The sequence below is a fragment of the Lepisma saccharinum genome, chromosome 29, assembly GCF_977018435.1.
Source record: "Lepisma saccharinum chromosome 29, izLepSacc3.1, whole genome shotgun sequence".
In the NCBI taxonomy this organism is placed as follows: domain Eukaryota; kingdom Metazoa; phylum Arthropoda; class Insecta; order Zygentoma; family Lepismatidae; genus Lepisma; species Lepisma saccharinum.
Genome location: NC_139257.1, coordinates 3,451,140 through 3,469,888, shown reverse-complemented (window position 1 = coordinate 3,469,888; position 18,749 = coordinate 3,451,140). Strand labels below are relative to the sequence as shown.

The window sequence follows — 18,749 nt, the reverse complement described above, 5'->3', positions numbered from 1 at the left end:
TGTGTCTGTCTGGCTGTATGCGGACGAGCTTTGTCCTGGAGTAAAATGATGCCTTTGCTGAGTTTTCCTCGACGTTCATTCTTGATTGATGTCCGTAGACGATGCAGTGTTTCACAGTACGTGTTTGCGTTAATTGTGTGTCCCTCCGGAAGAAACTCCAATAGTAGTGGCCCTTGGTCATCGAAAAATACGGTCATCATAAGTTTGCCGACTTTAGGTTGTGACTTGCTTTTCGTTTTGTTTGGTGATCCTGTATGCCTCCATTCCATACTGTCCCTTCTTGATTCTGGCTGGTAATACTGGCAGATGGCTTCATCTCCAACAATTATTTTGCTGATAAAAGTCCTCACCTTCATTCCTGTATCGCATGAAATGAGCCAATGACATTCCCATTCTGCACATTTTTTGTTCCTCTGACAAACAGTTTGGCACCTATTGTGCGCACACTTTCCTGTAACCCAATCTGTGCCTCACAATGTCATGCACACTACCCAATGACACGTTCACTTGTTCGCTACTGGCTGCCAGGGATATTCGTTTGTCTTCTTGAATAAGGTTGTCAATAGCAGCCACTGTCCAATCAGGGATGCGATTTTTCAACTGTCTCGGCCGAGCATCGTCCTTCAATGTGTTCCGTCCACCACGAAAACGCCTACACCATGTTGTCACTGTCTTGTCCGATACATATTTTTCATACACAACTTTCATTCTCCTATGAATATCCGCTGGATGTACTCTTTCGGCAAGAAGAAACCGAATGACACCCCGCTGTCCTTCCTTGGACACGTCCCTCATTAATGGCAGCTCCATTGTTCAGCACAGCGTTCCACCTGGGGGGAAGAAAGTGAAGGTGATTAGATAACGAACACGTGCTGCCTGGACACACTTGCGCATGCGCAGATGCCTCATTACTAAAATGTCACATCTACCTGTGGGTGTACAAAACACATGAAATTACTGTCTCGCATAAAACGCTTTTTTTAGAAAAATAAAATGGACCTTTTCATTTGAATGAACTAAGTATATCTCATCCCAAGCAACTTGTGTTTTATGATGAAGACGTGAACGAACAAAGTCAGGAGAAATAATAAAGCCTTCATTACTTGAACTAGAGCAGAAAAATATAAGATAACCGTTTTAAAAGCTTTCTGTTTTTTGTTAGAAAATAACTGAAGCTGAATAACACTCGTGTAACAGATCAAAAGAACACAAGTACATACCTAGGTAATATGATGATACTTGTCTGCGGTTACCATTTCAAAGTTTCCTTCTTCTTCCGATTTACGAGAGCCATTTTACTTGTAGTGGCAGCATGTATGAGAAAGAGACATGAAAGAAGATACATATCTCGAATCATTTACAATCCTGCTGCTGCGTGAACACGTTTCCAAAACATCTGGCAGTCGTTGGATGCCGTTGAGAGCTCCCGTTCGTGCGAGTGTGCGCAGAGACCGCCCTGTGGCCGAGACGATGCTCGGGACGTCTGGAAAGCGTCTCCTCCCTCTGAGGTTCCTTCACCTTGGGAAACAAATCAAAGTCGCAGGGACTCATGTCAGGAGAATAAGGTGGGTGCTCCAATATCTCCCAACCCCATTGTTGCAGAACGTTCTGCACCACTTGTGTTGTATGACATCGCGCGTTATCGTGGAGAATGACGGGTTCCGATTGCAGAAGATGTGGTATTTTGCGCCCAAGAGCAGGGCTGATTCACGACCACTCCCAAATGCGTTGGCCCATCTGGCAACGGTACGATACGGTAAAGCGTGGTCCGCACTCGACTCCCGTAAGCCCTTGTGAATTTGCCGCGCATTCCTTACACGTGCAATCTGGAATTCGATTAATATTCGCTGTTCTTCACGCGTGAACATTGTTCAGGGCGGTATTATACACACACTTCACTTTAACGTCTTCTAACTACCACACAACAGTACTATTCAGCAGTGGCGTAGCGTTATAGTACGCCATTACGACCGGCGTTCCCTGATTTAAAATTTCAAAAATACGTAAATGCTGTAAATATAAAGCAAAAATTGACTAATTTCATATATGTTTGGCCTTCATGGCATTGTAATAGCTATTTTTCGCGATCCGCTTGCAACGCTCCATTAACACTTGTTCTAGCATATTTTTTTTTAATGCCTTTCCTGGCCGGAGGGAAAGCTTGGATCTGTACAGCACGCGCGCAATGCTCTCTTGAAGACCGGCGTACGGAGCAGAGAACTACGTGATTGGTTCTAGACCACATATGACCCTTCCTGCCTGCCGACGCAGACGACAGGAGCAGAATTCCTACTACTTTCTTCGCGCTTGTGTTGTGTGATGCTACAATACGCAATATTGACTGACGTAACTTTACCAAACTCAAATATACAATTCTTAATGATCACTGCATTGTATAATTTATCGCACGAACAGCGATGTGCATTATAAAGTAGAAAATAAACACAGTTTTTGTCAGATAAGTTGGTGAAGACCTCGTGGTACAAGTTCAGCCTGTGGCTCCTCTACCACTTAACCCGCAAAACTAATCTTTTTTTATTATTATTATTTTTTCGTTAGTATCTAACTGCTTAATATTGTGTCAATGGAAATATTTAGCATTCATTTAAAAACTCTTAACATCGAATAGTCTCTGGACAAAATCATTTTAAAATGTTTGTCAACATTCTCAAGATGCAATAAACAATGGTCAGAATTACTAATCGGCACTGTTACGTCAGTAAAGTGTACGATAGTTGGATCATCCACCCACCTCCGTTTCACGATTAACCAAAAGTTGTAGAAAAGTGAAGTAAAATTAACCAAATCATTCAGTAGTTGGATCATCCACAACAATGACGTGTACTGTTGTTCAGAGGCGCTTGTGATTCAAGTAGGTTTTTTAACGACTTGCGACATGCCGAAAGATTTCCTTGATTATAAAAAAGGTATAAAACCCCAGAGTTGGCAACATTTGTTGCAAAGTGAGGCATCTCATTTTGTAGCTAAAACATGAATGGATCATGTATTATTGAAAAGCCAGCTGACTTCAGGCAAATAAACAATACCTGTGGCGACTAATTCCATAAGTAAATTATAAATCTAAAAAGGGCCGACCCTTTCTTCGGACTTGGCGTTCCCATCCGAAATGCCCTTGCTATGCCACTGCTATTCACAAGACTAAACAAGACCCGATCGTCTTTTGTCCCAGCGACAACTGACAAGTGTATACCAACAGAGTTGCCACTACAAGAAAAATGGCCCTGGTATCATAATGTTTTGTTTATTTCATAAGAACTTTTCTTGCACTTCAGTACAAAAAATATATTGCTCTGAAAAGCTCGTCGTGAAATCTAAGAATACAATAACCTCAAGGTGTAGAAGAGAAATGAATTTTCCAAAACGACATCAGCGTGGTGGACGAAGTAAACCATCCTATTTTGTGATGGACTTAATGATTCTGTCAGAGAAAGAACCAGATTTGAGTCCCGGTTAGGCATGTGTGTGTTTGTTGTTTTACCTGTTTCATCCTAGCATCATTCCTAGACATCTTCTAGGCTAGCATGAAATACAGAAAAGCCATGAAAAATAACAAACATTTGTATAATATATCTATCTATAACTTTACATACATACATGCACAGACACACACACACGCACACAGCAAACAATGCTATGTGCACACTAAATTCCCTCAAATGCGTAAAACTAAGTAATCTCTAGAAAGTGTTTTATGCTACCGCTTGAAGGTACTTTGAAAGCAATTATACCATATGAATGATACTCCGCCTTGTAATCAAGGGGTCCTGGCAGGGGGCAATTGTTCCCCCTAATCATGGACGTCCGCAGATAGTTTTTCCCTAGCAAGGTACTTTTTCCAAGGGTTTTTACGAGGCATATTGTCCCCCATTATAATGTTGCCCTTTCAAACAACACCTTTGAAATGATCATGTTCCCCATCATTATAGAAAACGAAACTCTGAGATGGAATTTAGATTGTTAAATATAAATGTTAACATTTACAGTGTGCAACACTTCTGAATATCTTATTGTCTAAATGTATGTAGATATGTGTATGTATGTTCTCATGCGTTATCTGTGCTACATGTGGTGTTTGTATATTCCCATGTTCTGTATTAACTAAACGCAGTCTATACCTTCTATAATTGGAGGTTCAATCCTCTGGAGAAGTGCAACGCATAAATAAATAAATAATAATTAATTGAAATTACTGTGACTGAAATCAAATGACATGTGTAAAATATGTAATTTTAGTTTGCTATTCATTCTGCAAGAGGGCCTCCCCGATGGCGCAGTGGTAGCGTCGTCGCTTTGTAATCAAGGGGTCCCGGGTTCGATACCCGGTGGAGGCACAAGTGGTTCGGATCCCACTTTAAAACTGTAGGTCCAGTCCCGATTAGCCTTACTGTGCATAAAGTGGACTTAAAACACTAAATCAATCAATCAATCAAAATCATTCTGCAAGAGGGAAGTGTGCACTCCTCCCCAACATCCGGACGTTCATGCCTCCATATACTTTCACCTGGAAATTTAGTGCAGAGGAATCTTATCGCCGTTATTAAACGATATTATACTCTTAAAGAAAAAGAAGAATTTTCAAGCAGGGGAAAGTTCCAGGCAACTACAGGGGAGGGAGGGGGTGCTTTATTCCTTATGTAATTGAACTATGCCGCTTTGTTCTCTGGCAAATTTCTTGTTTTAAACTTCCACGTGCATTATTCGCCATTTATGTGGCCTCTATGTTTCTGCATTTACTACACACACACATTTAAATTTATATATTTATATATATTATACATATATAATACACCTAACAGTGGCGTATACTGAGTGAAAGATCTAGGCTATCTCACTATGTCACGTGGTCCTAAACGTGGTCGTGTTGCCAACTCATAGGAAATCAGGTTGCCAACTCCAGAATCAGCATCATCATCTCACTGATATGAATAATATTATTAACAATTTCTGATCGATTTTTCTCATGTACTTTATTCTCTAGACTTCAGGCTTCGCAGACAGCCTAGCTAGCCCAGAATATACGCTCCTGACGCTAAATATTTCTCTAAGAGGATTTTCGGTGGGTCCGGGCACACACATATTTCGTACCCATGAATTCAGTAAAACCGTGAGAGGGCGTAAGGTTTTTCTTTCCCGACTGAACTTTCATCAAGGCTTTTGACCCCCTCCTCCTAATCAGAGGGTCTGCGCACGCCTATGGATCCTGGGTTCGATTCCCATTGGAGGAACATCATGGTACGGATCCCAGTTTAAACTGTAGGTCAAGTTCCGATTAGCCTTGCTGTTCATAAAGTTGAACCAAGTCAATCAATCATATGAATCAGAAAGTCCGGTGTTAATTTTTATTTTCCACAAACACTGGGCCAACCACTTTTACTTACTTGGGATATCCTCCCTATTCTAGAAGTGTCAACAAATATGTAAATAAGTTAACCTTCCAAATATCTGGGTGTAATATTCAATCTGCAGTTTTTCCAAATGAGAATGTGTCAGTCATAGGCGTGCGCACGGGGGGGGGGGAGGGAGGAGGGAGCCAATTTTCCCCGCTTTCAACCAGAACAAAATCTTTCAACACACGAGACCACCCACACAGCTTCTGGGGCGATGGAGCAGGAACCCCTAAACCCCTTTCGTTTTCAGGAGCGATGGATCGGGACAAACCACGCCCACTTTTCTAGAAGCGATGGAACGGGAAGACACCAGAGCAACTACGGCGGAAGGGGGTTCTGTGATGAAACCACAGGGGGACAGTGGAAATTGTCTTGGGCGGAAATCAATTCTAAGGGGAAAACATTGAGGTAAAAGAAAGCAAGACTAGTACAGTTTGAGAGTAGCAGGACAAAAGGATACTCAAGATGGAATTAGTCTTCACGTCTTTCTTGCATTATTTCTTCTAGACAACCCCCTCGATATCAAATTTTATACAAGTAAAAATACATTTCGTAAATTGTTTTGTCCACTTCAGAGCCGTAGCTAGGGAGCGGAGGGAGTTGGCCCTGGGCGCCGAACGATGTAAATGAAACAAATTGTAAAGGAGAATGTCAGGCGCACCATGAAATTTTTTTGTGCCATATTAAATCAATATTGTTTTCAGTTTGCAAAAATTTGGATATAAAAATTTTCTTACTCGCTTCGCTCGCAATTTTCTTGATTTTTGTAATGTATTGTACAGTCAGAGAAAGTAGTTTATGGGCCACGTGAACTACGATATCGTAACATCTTGAAGCCTGTTGTCTATGCAACCCAAATAACAGAATTGTCGCTTGGGTTTGCCTGGTGAACCTGGCTTCTCGGGAAATATTGAGTATTGACAGCAGCGTGAGTCATACCACCAGGACCAGCCATAACAAACAACAGCTGGGTGCCATGAGACCTCCAGAAAAGTTTCAGGAATTGGTTTCTTAACAACTACTCGTAAGGAAATGTTCTCTTTACTGATATTAGAGTCATTGTCAAGAAAGTTCACTAAAGTGGTGGATATAATCAAATCATCATCGCGCAACACACATGCTGTCAACCCAGAACTCCTTGAAAAAGATTGGAGTTGAAGACAACAACTTGACAACTCATAAGAGAAATTGATATTCATTAGTCTTAACTTAGAATTTTGTGTAAGGCATGGATCATCATGTCCTATCATCCATTTCATAACTTCATTAATCATCTTCATCGCCTTTGTTGACGCAAGTGCTAGAAAAGCAATATAAAATAAACAAAATTAATAAATGACATTTTCAGCGATTTCACGCAGCGACTCAGTTGCATGTAGAAAGAGCTTTTTTTATAATTGAGATCCAAGGGCCACCCCTCGTTCTGCTTCATTGTCATTTCCCTCCACTTTGCCTGCTTTGATTAACCTGATGTTGATTAATGCAACATTAATTAAAATAACCAACCAACGAAACAATCCACAAAGTGCACCAAAGCGGCGCATATTATGAATAGGTAAACTATCTGATATTATGCTAATTTAGAATTTAGTAATAAAATGGGAATTTTTTGGGGGGGATAAGTTAAGTGGCTGCACATCCATTATGTAATGACGATATCATCAAATTGTACGAAGCGTATCTACACCTACGTGAAGTGTCAGTCTCCGTGATGGAATATGTAGCGCAAAGCCAGGGCTTTCAGATCAAATTTGTTTTGTTATTGTTTTTATTAGTAATTACCTCAGTTTTCTTCCTCTGAAGTTAAATTATTCATGACGACGATTTATGATTACATTAAAGACATGAATGAACATACACAATGAACCCATTTTGGTCGGAACTCTAACTCGGAACCTTGTTCGGCAAGAAATACAAATATCCATAAGGCATGAGCGTTTCATTGGAGATGTTCCTCTACTTCCGTCATTTTATCACTAATATATTTCTTTAATATACAATAATAAATCACAACTACCTAAAAATAAATATTATATTGCATTTTCACATGCATATGTTTTTTTACGGTTAGAGTGTGAACTGGCACCTCTTTATTTACGTGATTTTTCTTTATGTTTCGTGTGAAGTTAAAGATAGGAAAAATGCTTGTGGAACGAATAAGGCTATAAGAGTTCAGTCCGTGACGGAGAGGTTAGCACAGTGCGCTACGAAGTCTGATGTCCTGGGTTCGAACCCCGTCGTGGGTATGGGTGCTCTTTGTGAGTGCCCCTTCATCAATTTCATCATATCACTCATCCTCGTCGTCGCGATTAGCAAAAGGTGAAAGAAAGATGACGTTAAATAAGAAAATAAAAAGAGGTTATAAGAAGCATTCTTATTTCCGGACGTGTCCTAGATTTTAGAGTTGTGTCTGACCTCCGGAAGGAATTTGAAAGAAATCACAAATGTCTTATATGTATTTTGGGCATCACGTAACTTCAAATTAGATGGAGAAACAGAAAAACTGAGGGAAGTCTAAGATAACGTGGTTCCTTGGAGAAGTATGCTTAAATCAAAAGTGTGATTGGTTGCTACTGGATGTTCGGAAAAACAATTACAATCCCAGCTCAGAAATTACTTCACGATTTCTAGATCCGAAAAAGTCCGGAAATATGTATAAAAATGCTTACTTTGTGAAGTTTTATCGATACTATAAGTGTCGGTAATTTGTTTCGAAGTAACAAGTTTCGTTCCAGAAATTGCATAAACAGTTATTATTGGAGAAATAAGGCACACAATTCTGTTTTTTTCCCAGTGTATAGTAGTCTTTTACATTTAAATAAACATGAACATCCAGAGTTTGTTTACGAAATTGTGAACTTTTTCCTTCCAGAATTCATGGATTGTTTTCCCTTCCTGGCCCCGTCTCAACGAAAAACGTTCTGTCTTGCATACACAAGTTGAAATCACATACGGCCATGCTATTAATTAGCAGTTCAGGAATTTTGAACTCAACCGTTCACTTCAACATTAATTTTCGAGCTGAAGATGTGTCATATTCTCGTTATATGCTAAGATGTCCTAGTAACCTATTATATTCACTGCAAATGCGTTCGTGTCCAACATTTTGAGACAATTTGTCCTACTTTCCGCTGAAGAGTGATCTGATAGCCCTATTTGTCATGAAAACTGTTTTTACTCAACTTCTAATATAATTTATTCAAACATTTCCTTCAACTTCTATTACCTTGTTATTACCTCCAAAGCTTACACGACTTTTCCTTCGTGCTCGACCTTTGGGTTCAGAAATGTTTACAACACCCCCATCTCTCGAGTGTAAATAGCAGGCAACAACGCAACAACACTCTGGAAGACCATAATGTATACAACTTGTTTACTACATATTTTATGAAAATATTAGAATGTTAGCTTGATATAACTGTGGATTGGAAAGAACGAAATAAAATACCTGTTTTATACGCACACTGGAACGAGCGCAGGCCTGCAGTGAATCACTCTGGCAGTGAAGGTCACTGATCAAAGCAGTTGTTGGTGCTTGCTTGCTACAAGCAGGCGCCTTATCTCTGCTCAAGGAAACACGGAAATCTTCGTTACTTTTTTTCTTGCCAGACTAATGGTGAAAATTTATAGGAACGCAAGGAGCAGTATCGTGTATTCTTTTGGAATTAGATTTCGTGACGTTTAAAATATATCATAACAATATGTAAATTTATTTTGTGACCTACACTGAACTTTATGTAAAAGTTTCATTGACATGTGAAAGCGGAAATTTATAGACCCTTCTTCCTTATGATTTCTAAACAACCGAAGAGTGTGGTGAACGTGAAACTACTTATTGTTCGCTACAACGATGTGTTTTATACAAATGGTCTCTAATCATAATCCCTATTACATCACAGGAAGTGATTTTTAAGACAATTCTACCACGTTTCCAACGTAACCAACATTCAGATTGATTCCAAACTTCTGTTTGGGTTATTTTGTGTCGCATTTTTACTTCTTGCGATAATCGCGACGATGAAGATGGTGGGTAATGATACGAATGCAATGCTACATCTAAGCCTCAACAGGTTTCGAACCTGGATCCTCTGGCTTTGTGGAGAGTTACTGTGATTTTTATTTTTATTTTCATTTGGTATTTTATGTCCATTTTGTGCACAGTAAGGCTAATCGAGACTGCATCTACAGTTTAAAGTGGGATCCGAATCACTATGTGTCTCCACCCGGTATCGAACCCGGGACTCCTTGATTACAAGGCGACTCCGCTACTACTGCGCCTTCGGGAAGGCTGATATATATATATATATATATATATATATATATATATATATATATATATAGAGAGAGAGAGAGAGAGAGAGAGAGAGAGTTAGAGTGACGACGCTAATGAAGAATTTGCAAGTAGCAGAACAACTAAGCTATTCTTTAGTCAAAATTAAGATTGTTAATGAATATTATGAATGTCAGTTCAAACTGAAAAAAAAAACCTACGAAATTTCCAGAGTTCCGTTACAAATCGTTAATTTTTCTCTTTCCACACATTACTTTGCTACCAGATAATTGCATGCTAAGATGTAGACAGTGCTACATTTTTAGTGTGTGGAATTGAGATTTATTTCTGAGAATGGAGTAGTGGGAAAAGGATCCCCTTACATGTTTGGATTATACCTCCCTACACACACACACACACGTGCACACAAAGGATATCGGCTGTTGTTCTTATATGGAAATATAACATGTATGAATTGTGTCAACAAAAATTGGAGCCTATTCACGTCCCTACGGAACTTGGAAGAAAGTACACGTAGAGATTGGGAAGTTTTGTTCGGGATGTAGTAAATAAAATGCAAAGTGCTACCTCGCGCTTTGCACCAAGCCATGAAGGCGTGTAGGGTGTGTGTAGATAAGGCCCCAAGCTTTCTTGATCAGGCAGAAAGTGGGGATGATGTGATCAGCACCATGCCCCTGGCAGCCTTACCCCCCCCCCCCCTCCAGAGTTTCATCCAGGTACCCACTTTATACGACGATGAATGGGCACCGGAGTCGCTTGAACAGGTGGACAAAATCCCGATTCTCCCCCGTCGGTGATCGAACCCAGATCTCTTGCATGATAATAAAACGCCCTAACGACTGAGCTACTGCGGCACATATAGTAGTATAGTAAACTATGTAATGAAGGCAAGAATTATTTTAGCGTTACACTCAACGTTTTTAGGCGAATCATTTTCGAAGATATAACGTGTAGGTCTTGTCGGTTCTGCGATCTGGCTTGAGAAAAGGCGATTTTCTGACGAAAAACATTCCACCTGACAAGTCACGTGACTGTCCTACATTTCCTGTGCCTGTTGGCTTTTGCATGAAAGACGAGTTGCTCTTGAGACAGACAGAATCACCCGATCACCTAAACGTGCAATGTGTGTTGCCTACCCTTCCGCCATTATTTACTGCCATTAAAGTCTTATGGGGAAGAACTTTTTTCCACCACTGTACGTACAGTACCAGAGAGAGAAGTACTTCAGATTCTTGCTGCTAACGCATAAGCATAATTGTGTGGAAGAAAATGAGCGCGGCACATTCGAAAGACAATTTATTTATTCGTTACGGTGCCTCTATGTTGCTGCATTTTAATATATATGCCGGATCCATGGCCGAGTAGTTAGCACATCGCGCTGTGACGCTAGGTGTCCCGGGTCCCGGGTGCGAATCCCGTTTGTGCATGGTTGTTTGTAAATGTCCATTTCATCCTCATCCCATGGAAGGCAATGGCAAACCACCATGGGTTCACCTTGCCCAGCGACCTTCCGGTCAAAAGACGTGCCTTCAGGCAGACACCTCATCATATATATACACAGGATGTCATTTTAATGGCGCCCACGGACCACGGAAACGTATAGAGGACATCAAGCAAACAACATTTATAAGTAACATTTTTCTCGTTGGTGCATCATTTCGGCGCTACAGTCGTTCAAAAAAGCCCGTTTTGCCGCCTAAATGCTGGCAACCACATACAACATTTGATTGCATTTGTGACGTCATATCCCGTAGCAATGCGTTCCAGGGTTGCCAGGAAAACTCATATTCCGTGAAAAATGACATAGCTACAATCAGCCACAGTATGTACCGTAAAAGAAAACGAGAAAACACGTTATGTAACCTAACAGGAAGTAAACAAACGATACGAAAAATGGTAGAATGAAAATATAATTCAAGTGGAAGTAGTCATATCGAATTTTGTCTCAGCTTACATGTCTAATATTTGCAAATATAGTTACCAAGTTGGCAGCTACAATTTTTTATAGTCTATCCACTTCGTCCTTCTGATACTAGTTGACTGTGACACACTGAACAGATAACAAGAAAGAAATGAAAGAACTCAAAATTCCAAAGGTAAGCAACGCATAATATAATGTATATTCAGGGCATTATGAGGCAAGTGACAAAAATGGTTAAAAAACAGGGATATAAGTAGTAATAACACAAGCTCTCCGACGACTGTGTTTATCTATGCACACGTAATAGTTTGCAACTCTGAACAGGGCAGAATATTCGCCACTGATTCATCATTAGATTGTTACTGTGGTTGGACGTGTTTTAGCCGTAATGTAACAACGTGAACCTCTGATACTTCCGTTATCAGCACAAAAGTACCACAAGGTATCTGGATACAAACCTGTAGATATCAACCTTGCAACGAGATTTGTAAATATTTGACATGTAGCTGGGCGTAAACAGCCACATGTAAGCTGCAAGTCCAATGAAATGTATTGTTGTTGATATTTGACATGTAGGCTGAGACAAAATCCGATATTGACACTTCATTTTGACACATACCATTTCTCATATCGTTGGTTCACTTTCCCCTTCCCCTGAGATGACTGCTGACCTTCTGGCTTGTAGGCTATGATGTTCGGTCTACTGGACGCGTTTCTCGATTCGTTTTACACCTAATCATGGTAAAGGTAAAAAAAGGTAAAGTGTTCCCCTGTGCATAGCACCACACCATGAAGGCGTATAGGGGGTGTGATCAGCATCACGCCCCTGACCGCCTTTAATCCCCAGGGTTTCCCCCAGGTACCCATGTTATTCGACGCTGGGTGGGCGCCGGGGCCGTTTCCACCGTTAGAAAAGTTCCCGGATTTGAACCGGCCGGGGATCGAACCCGGGACCTTGAGCATGGTAGTCAGACGCGTTACCGACTGAGCCACCGCGGCCACCGAAAAAATGTGGAAGGCAATTTATCTGACCACAGATGTGCATCACATGCAACGAACACAAAAGGGTTTGTCCCGTTCGTAGTTTTGGGTAAGCTTGATTTTCTAACTTTTTTGAAATGTTGGGAGTTAATTTACTAATCCCTTTGATGTAAAAATTATTTAATTTTCTACCCGTTGTAATAATTTAGAATTCTGAATGTACCTTTACATTATAGAGTACTACTTTATTATGCCGGAGACATCTATCAATGATTTATTTCGCAATTATTTACATTGCTACGTCCTATTCTGCATTGCGGAACATTTATTTAGGTGAAATAATGAATTTCTAACGAAAGTAATGTATATTTCTTACATTAACGAGTACTTACTGTTGTTCCTTATGTCCCACAAACCATCCACGGGTAGCCCAAAAACCATTGACGTTAGCCTAAAAATTCACGATAGCCCCACGAACCATCACGGGGACGAGGTATGCCTACTAGGTTAGGTTAGGCCTGTTAGGTTAGGTTCCATTAGCACTCCTTTCGTTCAATTTAGCATATACGGACAATACGAGAGCATATTGTGCTCTCGTGCAGAAAGCAAATGGCAGCAGCAGCAACAGCGCGTCGGAAATATATTTTCGTAGAAAACCACATGCATTCGCATTAAAATGGATCAAAACTACATTCCCGAACATCAACAACGCTACAGAAAATTATTTGCGTAAGTACTTTCTCCTGTAAATTTGAAGAAATCCGTCTCCGGTATAGTAAAGTGTTACCATTATTTCTTGTACACAAATGTGAATGTTAGCAACATTTGTACCTTGTTGGATAGCAGATGACACAAGGAAGAAATTTAAGTAATTTGTACGCTTCGTGTCATACCATTTTTGTTATTAATACCGTAACGCAACTCCCATGCTGCGTTTGGGATCGAACCAAGAACCTCTAGATTTAATTGGGTGATGTAGCTATTCCTCATTCATCTCTCAGATGGTTATCACTCGCTTGGCCTAAATATGATAAATGCAAGAGGTTACCTTTCAAAGGAATGGCGATAGAAATTAGCTTAGATTAGATATGGGTTTTATACTCTCCATGACTGAACCGATATGGATTGGTTAAGGAAAGGATATCACTTGCCTTACAAATATATGGAGATTGTTCCTAGCTTGTCCTCTCAACTATCACTTGTCTCTTGTCACACACCATCGTCCAATAGTCGTTCCCCACTTTGCTCCTCTCTCACAATCCGCAGTCCTTACTCTCTCTCGTATTCTCGCCAACTGCTCACACCTCCTGACAATTCCAACACTCATGCCACATATGCCTTCCAAGTCAATCACCCGACCTTTGCCTGATTACTTATTCAGCATTCCTTTCTCTGATACCTGCTATGCTAAGACTTTATACTTCTTGCCCAATACCTTGGGTACGATACGCTCCTCTACCCCCTAAAGAAAATCTCTTGATTTTCACTTAAAGATGAAAGATTTAAAGTTGTATTCCATATCGATCCTTTCTATGGAGAGATTTTTTTTTTATTATAAAATATAGTGTACTAAAAATATTGTAATAACATACCATTACCCAGAATATATGTAAATGGAATAATATAGGTCCTGAAAATATAGATATATCACAAGTCTCGATAGAAAAAAAGGAGAAAAAAATACATGTCTGCGCAAAGCATATAAAAGGTAAACACTGGCACGTGAGTTTGTTATGCTAACTCGACAATCTGCTCGTGCGCGTATTCATTGAGAGGCTTACGCTACACATCTGAGTTCCAATACTACATGATGACGTAGCGAAGTCCGTGCATAAGCATGCAACACTCTGACACCACGTGAGAAAATTATAAAAGCATTGTTTCACAAGAATGGATCTTGTCAAAATTTATGTCTCAATGACACACTAGCGAAGTAGTGTAATCGATCCTGCAAGCACTGACACTGTACAACACTGTTGTGTATTTGGATGTTAATATTTACAAAATCAGCAACGTTTGTGATACTCATCCGAGTTACACTTGCACACATATGTCATTATGGATGTAAATTTCACCGTCTCTTACTTTATTGTATCATTTAAATATCGCTGTCGTTTTTATTTATAATATATGTCAACTATCACAATAAATATTTAATTAGAAAATTTGAAGTTAATCAAAATATATACATTGTATCAATAACTGTCCTTGAATAATAATATATGTACATGAATTTATGTATTTGAAAATAAGAATATAATAGTGTTCGATAGATAAAATCACAGCACTAACATTTGTCCATAAAATAATCCTTGAGTTATCCTGATTCTCATAAAGAGTTCAAGTAAAATACCATAATCTTACTCTTGTTATCATCACTTAATAGTCTCTGCGTATAGCAATGAAGTTTCTTCTTGAACCAAACCACGTATATATGTATATAGTAGTTCCTTGTGGCCGTGAAAAATGTTTTTCACTTTGATGCATTAACTTTGTAGCTACAAATATTGTCATTGATGAAAAACGTACAGTAGAGAACTGCATTGTTAATGTGAAGTATTTAGTTGTATGTAAATATTCCTTCAAATCAATGTATGTATTATCAACGTTGAATATCAGGTCTCACTACTACTTGACTTCAGTAGGAGTTAATTAGAATAGAATGAAGGAGATCCGTGTTAATCGATTTGGTGCTTATCAACTGATTTCGCTGAACTGCGTAATTAAAATGGATGAAAGGTCTAATTGTAATTCATGTTTCCACGTGTCGAAAAATTAAAAGAAAAATCTCAGAAATAAAAATCTTGAGAAATTCTCAAAAAAAAAAAATCGTAGGACAAATAATTCCTCTGCGTCCTTCAGGTGTAATTCGTGTTGATTTCTTATTTCTCCAAGGTTTTAGCTGGTGACCATCTCTAGACGTTGACATCTGTGAAAAAGTTGAACTGAGGACTCTTAACATGGTTTCATAATATTGTTAAAATGTTCATTTCACCATTAAAATTTGAATTATCTGTGAGGCAATTCAGGTAGGTTTTGGAAAGGAAATTTGCATCATATACCGAACAGGCATTTCCTCCTGATCGTTAGTGTAATGTTGTATGTGAGAGAACTTAATATGTCGGAATGTGTAGAGGTTTTGTTGAGACAAGGGCGCCTCTAAGTCACCCTTATTTTAAGAAAGTAGTACTTGTAAATATTACAAGTATGAAAAATCTTGTAGTTGAGTGTTGTTATATTTGAGGAAATGGAATTTGAAAAGGAGTACCGATTCAGTCATAACATTTACTCTTACTATAAATTACCCAAATTCTGATGAATGCCATCCTTTACACACCAAATATAATTAGAATCTTGAAAAGAGAAAAAATATAACTACTAATATCACTGGTCAACACACATTTTCTGGCATAAGGTTTTCCAATGGTTTTAAGGTAACTTTGGGGTGCTGATTCCAAATCTGATCTCAGATTTGCTCTATCACATCTCATTTGTATGCTATTGGCAAATTCCATTTTCATTGATTTTACCTGGAATTGACCGGTGGTCACTATCACATCAGGTTTTTGAGATATGAAATATTGCATTTTCAATACAAACAGCACATTTATGATCATATACGAAGAGGTAGACAGACATACAGATGAGAATAAGATAAGATTCAATATACAATAATAACGAAACAAACATTTTATGAGCCGTAGCACAGTTGTGACTGCATATAAATGCTCTTCGCTCGAATGACCCAAGTTCTCTGGAAAGTCGGCCAAGTGACTATGTAAGTAGTGAACCTTGATGCTCATCCTACATCCAAGTGCTTGGAAACTCAACAGCAGCTGATGAGTGTTCTTATCTGAGGGCCATCAAATATTCCTGCCTTTTTCTTCTCGGCACTAACACTTGAAACGGTTGAACATAGTATATAGCTGATGCAGCCTCCAGTGTGATCAAGAGCTTTAACGAATTGCTTCATTAATCCAAGTTTTATTTGCAGTGGGGGAAATACAATTTTATTCCTATCAACCAAAGGCTCATTCTTGATGTTCTTGTCACCAGGCGTCAAACTGATTCTTGGTGGCCAGGTCCTTCTGATGTAGCCAGCCCTACTGTCCCAGTAGCACAGGGAACAAGGGTATTTGGTGTGAATTCCTTGCTGCCCCAGCAGAAAATTAACCATTTTCAAATCAACACAAATTACCCATCCATGAACATGATATTCCAATCTATCGAGAATTGTCTTGATGTTTGCATACTCTTCTTTCATTCGTACAGAGTGTTCTATTGGGATCGAACCATATATATTTCTGTTGTGCAGTAACACACATTTCAAACTCCTTTTACAACTGTCAATAAAAAGTCTCCATTCACTTGAATCATATGCAGGCAGTCCCATATTCAGAAGAAGCCCTTCAACATCATTACAATAAACAAGTTGACCGTCTGAATGGAAGTACTTTCTTAGTGTTGCTTCTGTGTTTCGATAAATGGAGACACTAGTGCCAGGTCTGAGTAGTCCTTTCTCTTTCAGCCTGGAAGCCAACACCTCAGCAGACTGCTTTGGCCAATACAAATCTCTTACCAGATCATTCAATTCAGGCTGACTAAACAGATAGATTTTATCAGAATCTGCAACAGATGGCGTATATTTGGTCAGATCATCATCCTCATCACCTGTAGAAGCAGGTGAAGTGAGGGCTTCAACATCAATCTCTGGTAGGTCAGTAAATACAGGCACAGGTATTTCCTCTTAGTATTCAACTGGTCGTCTGGCAGATGGGATATCTGGGTATTGTAAGTGGTGTTCGTTCGTCTTATTGAAACCTTTTACAATGACAAGGCAGAAGTAACAGTCATCCAAATGGTTTGCTGGTTCTCTCCAAACCATTGGCACACCAAACTTCAGCTTAGTATTCTTTCCTTTAGACCATGATCGCAAAGTTTCAACACAGGTTTTGCACACTTTGTGGGGAGCCCAATTTTTGTCTTGGTCTCCCAGTCGTACCTTAAAGTAGGCAAGATACACCTTCTTGACAAAGGTATTGATGTTGGGCATTTGATCCCTCAAAGTGAAGCTGCCACAGATGTAGCACAAGATATCTGTGTCATTACGGCAAGTCCTTCTTCCGGATGTTGTAGCCATTGTTAGATCACGAACTGCAGATGAAAAATATGACATAAATGTTGATGTCTACATAAAGTCATACTATAAACACACTATCCTACAAATACAAAGCCATCTTTTATCACTAAAGCACTCACTGACTCGCAACAACTTGTAATCATAAGTGACCACCGGTCAATTCCGGGTAAAATCAATGAAAATGGGATTTGCCATTAGCATACAAATGAGATGTGATAGAGCAAATGTGAGATCAGATTTGGAATCAGCACACTGAAATTAGTCTAGAACAGTTGGAAAAGTCCATGCCAGAAAAAAATATTATTTTTTTGTTGACCAGTGTAATTACTGAAAACAAATTGAACTTTACATATGAATTGAATGTAATGCTGTAAATACTCTTGAAGATGTTATGAGTATATACTGTATACTACTGCGAAATTTAAATTATGATTGGTTTCTGAATATATATGAATGCTTAATTTTACTGAAATCAATATAAATAACAATTGAATGAAATGAAATACTTCAAATATTACCTAAAAAAATAATGTGTCGAATGATCGTCCTTCTGTTAGTATAATATTGTTAAAAATAACGTCATTAATAAAGATTAATTGTAAAATACACAACTTGCTGATACTGTCCATGACAATTGGAATACGTAAAATAATATTCTAAAAATCCGAAATTTCGTTGTCCATTATTGACTCTTTCTCCCCTAATGATATTGCAATCAGCCTAAGAATATTCAAGGAAAATAATATACAATTGTGTATACAAAAAAAATATGGAGACAAAAAAATGAAAGTTGACAATAGGTAGTGTTTAACTATATATGTATAATCACCTAAAATTAAATGATATAAAAATGAAAACTTAATTGCAATTTATATTCTAAACGTTGCCAGATGAAGAAATATCGTTCTGAACGGACATAAAGTTGCATGTTCCCTTGTATCTTTCGAGCTGATAACCTGAGTTGAAAGAATGCTCTGTCGGCAGTTTATTCAGTTCCCCGGCTAATGT

At 38.9% G+C, this 18,749-nt stretch overlaps 1 protein-coding gene across 1 annotated transcript; it reads right to left on the bottom strand.

Moving 5' to 3' along the window:
- Nucleotides 1-432: 432 nt before the first annotated feature.
- Nucleotides 433-810, bottom strand: LOC145981169 (protein GVQW3-like). The gene has a single exon (XM_083114293.1). It carries the CDS (start codon nucleotides 808-810, stop codon nucleotides 433-435), a length of 378 nt encoding a protein of 125 aa, XP_082970419.1.
- Between the last annotated feature and the right edge of the window lie 17,939 nt (nucleotides 811-18,749).

Excerpts from the sequence above, each read along its gene's own strand:
- LOC145981169 (XM_083114293.1), bottom strand. The coding sequence starts at position 810 with ATGGAGCTGCCATTAATGAGGGACGTGTCCAAGGAAGGACAGCGGGGT.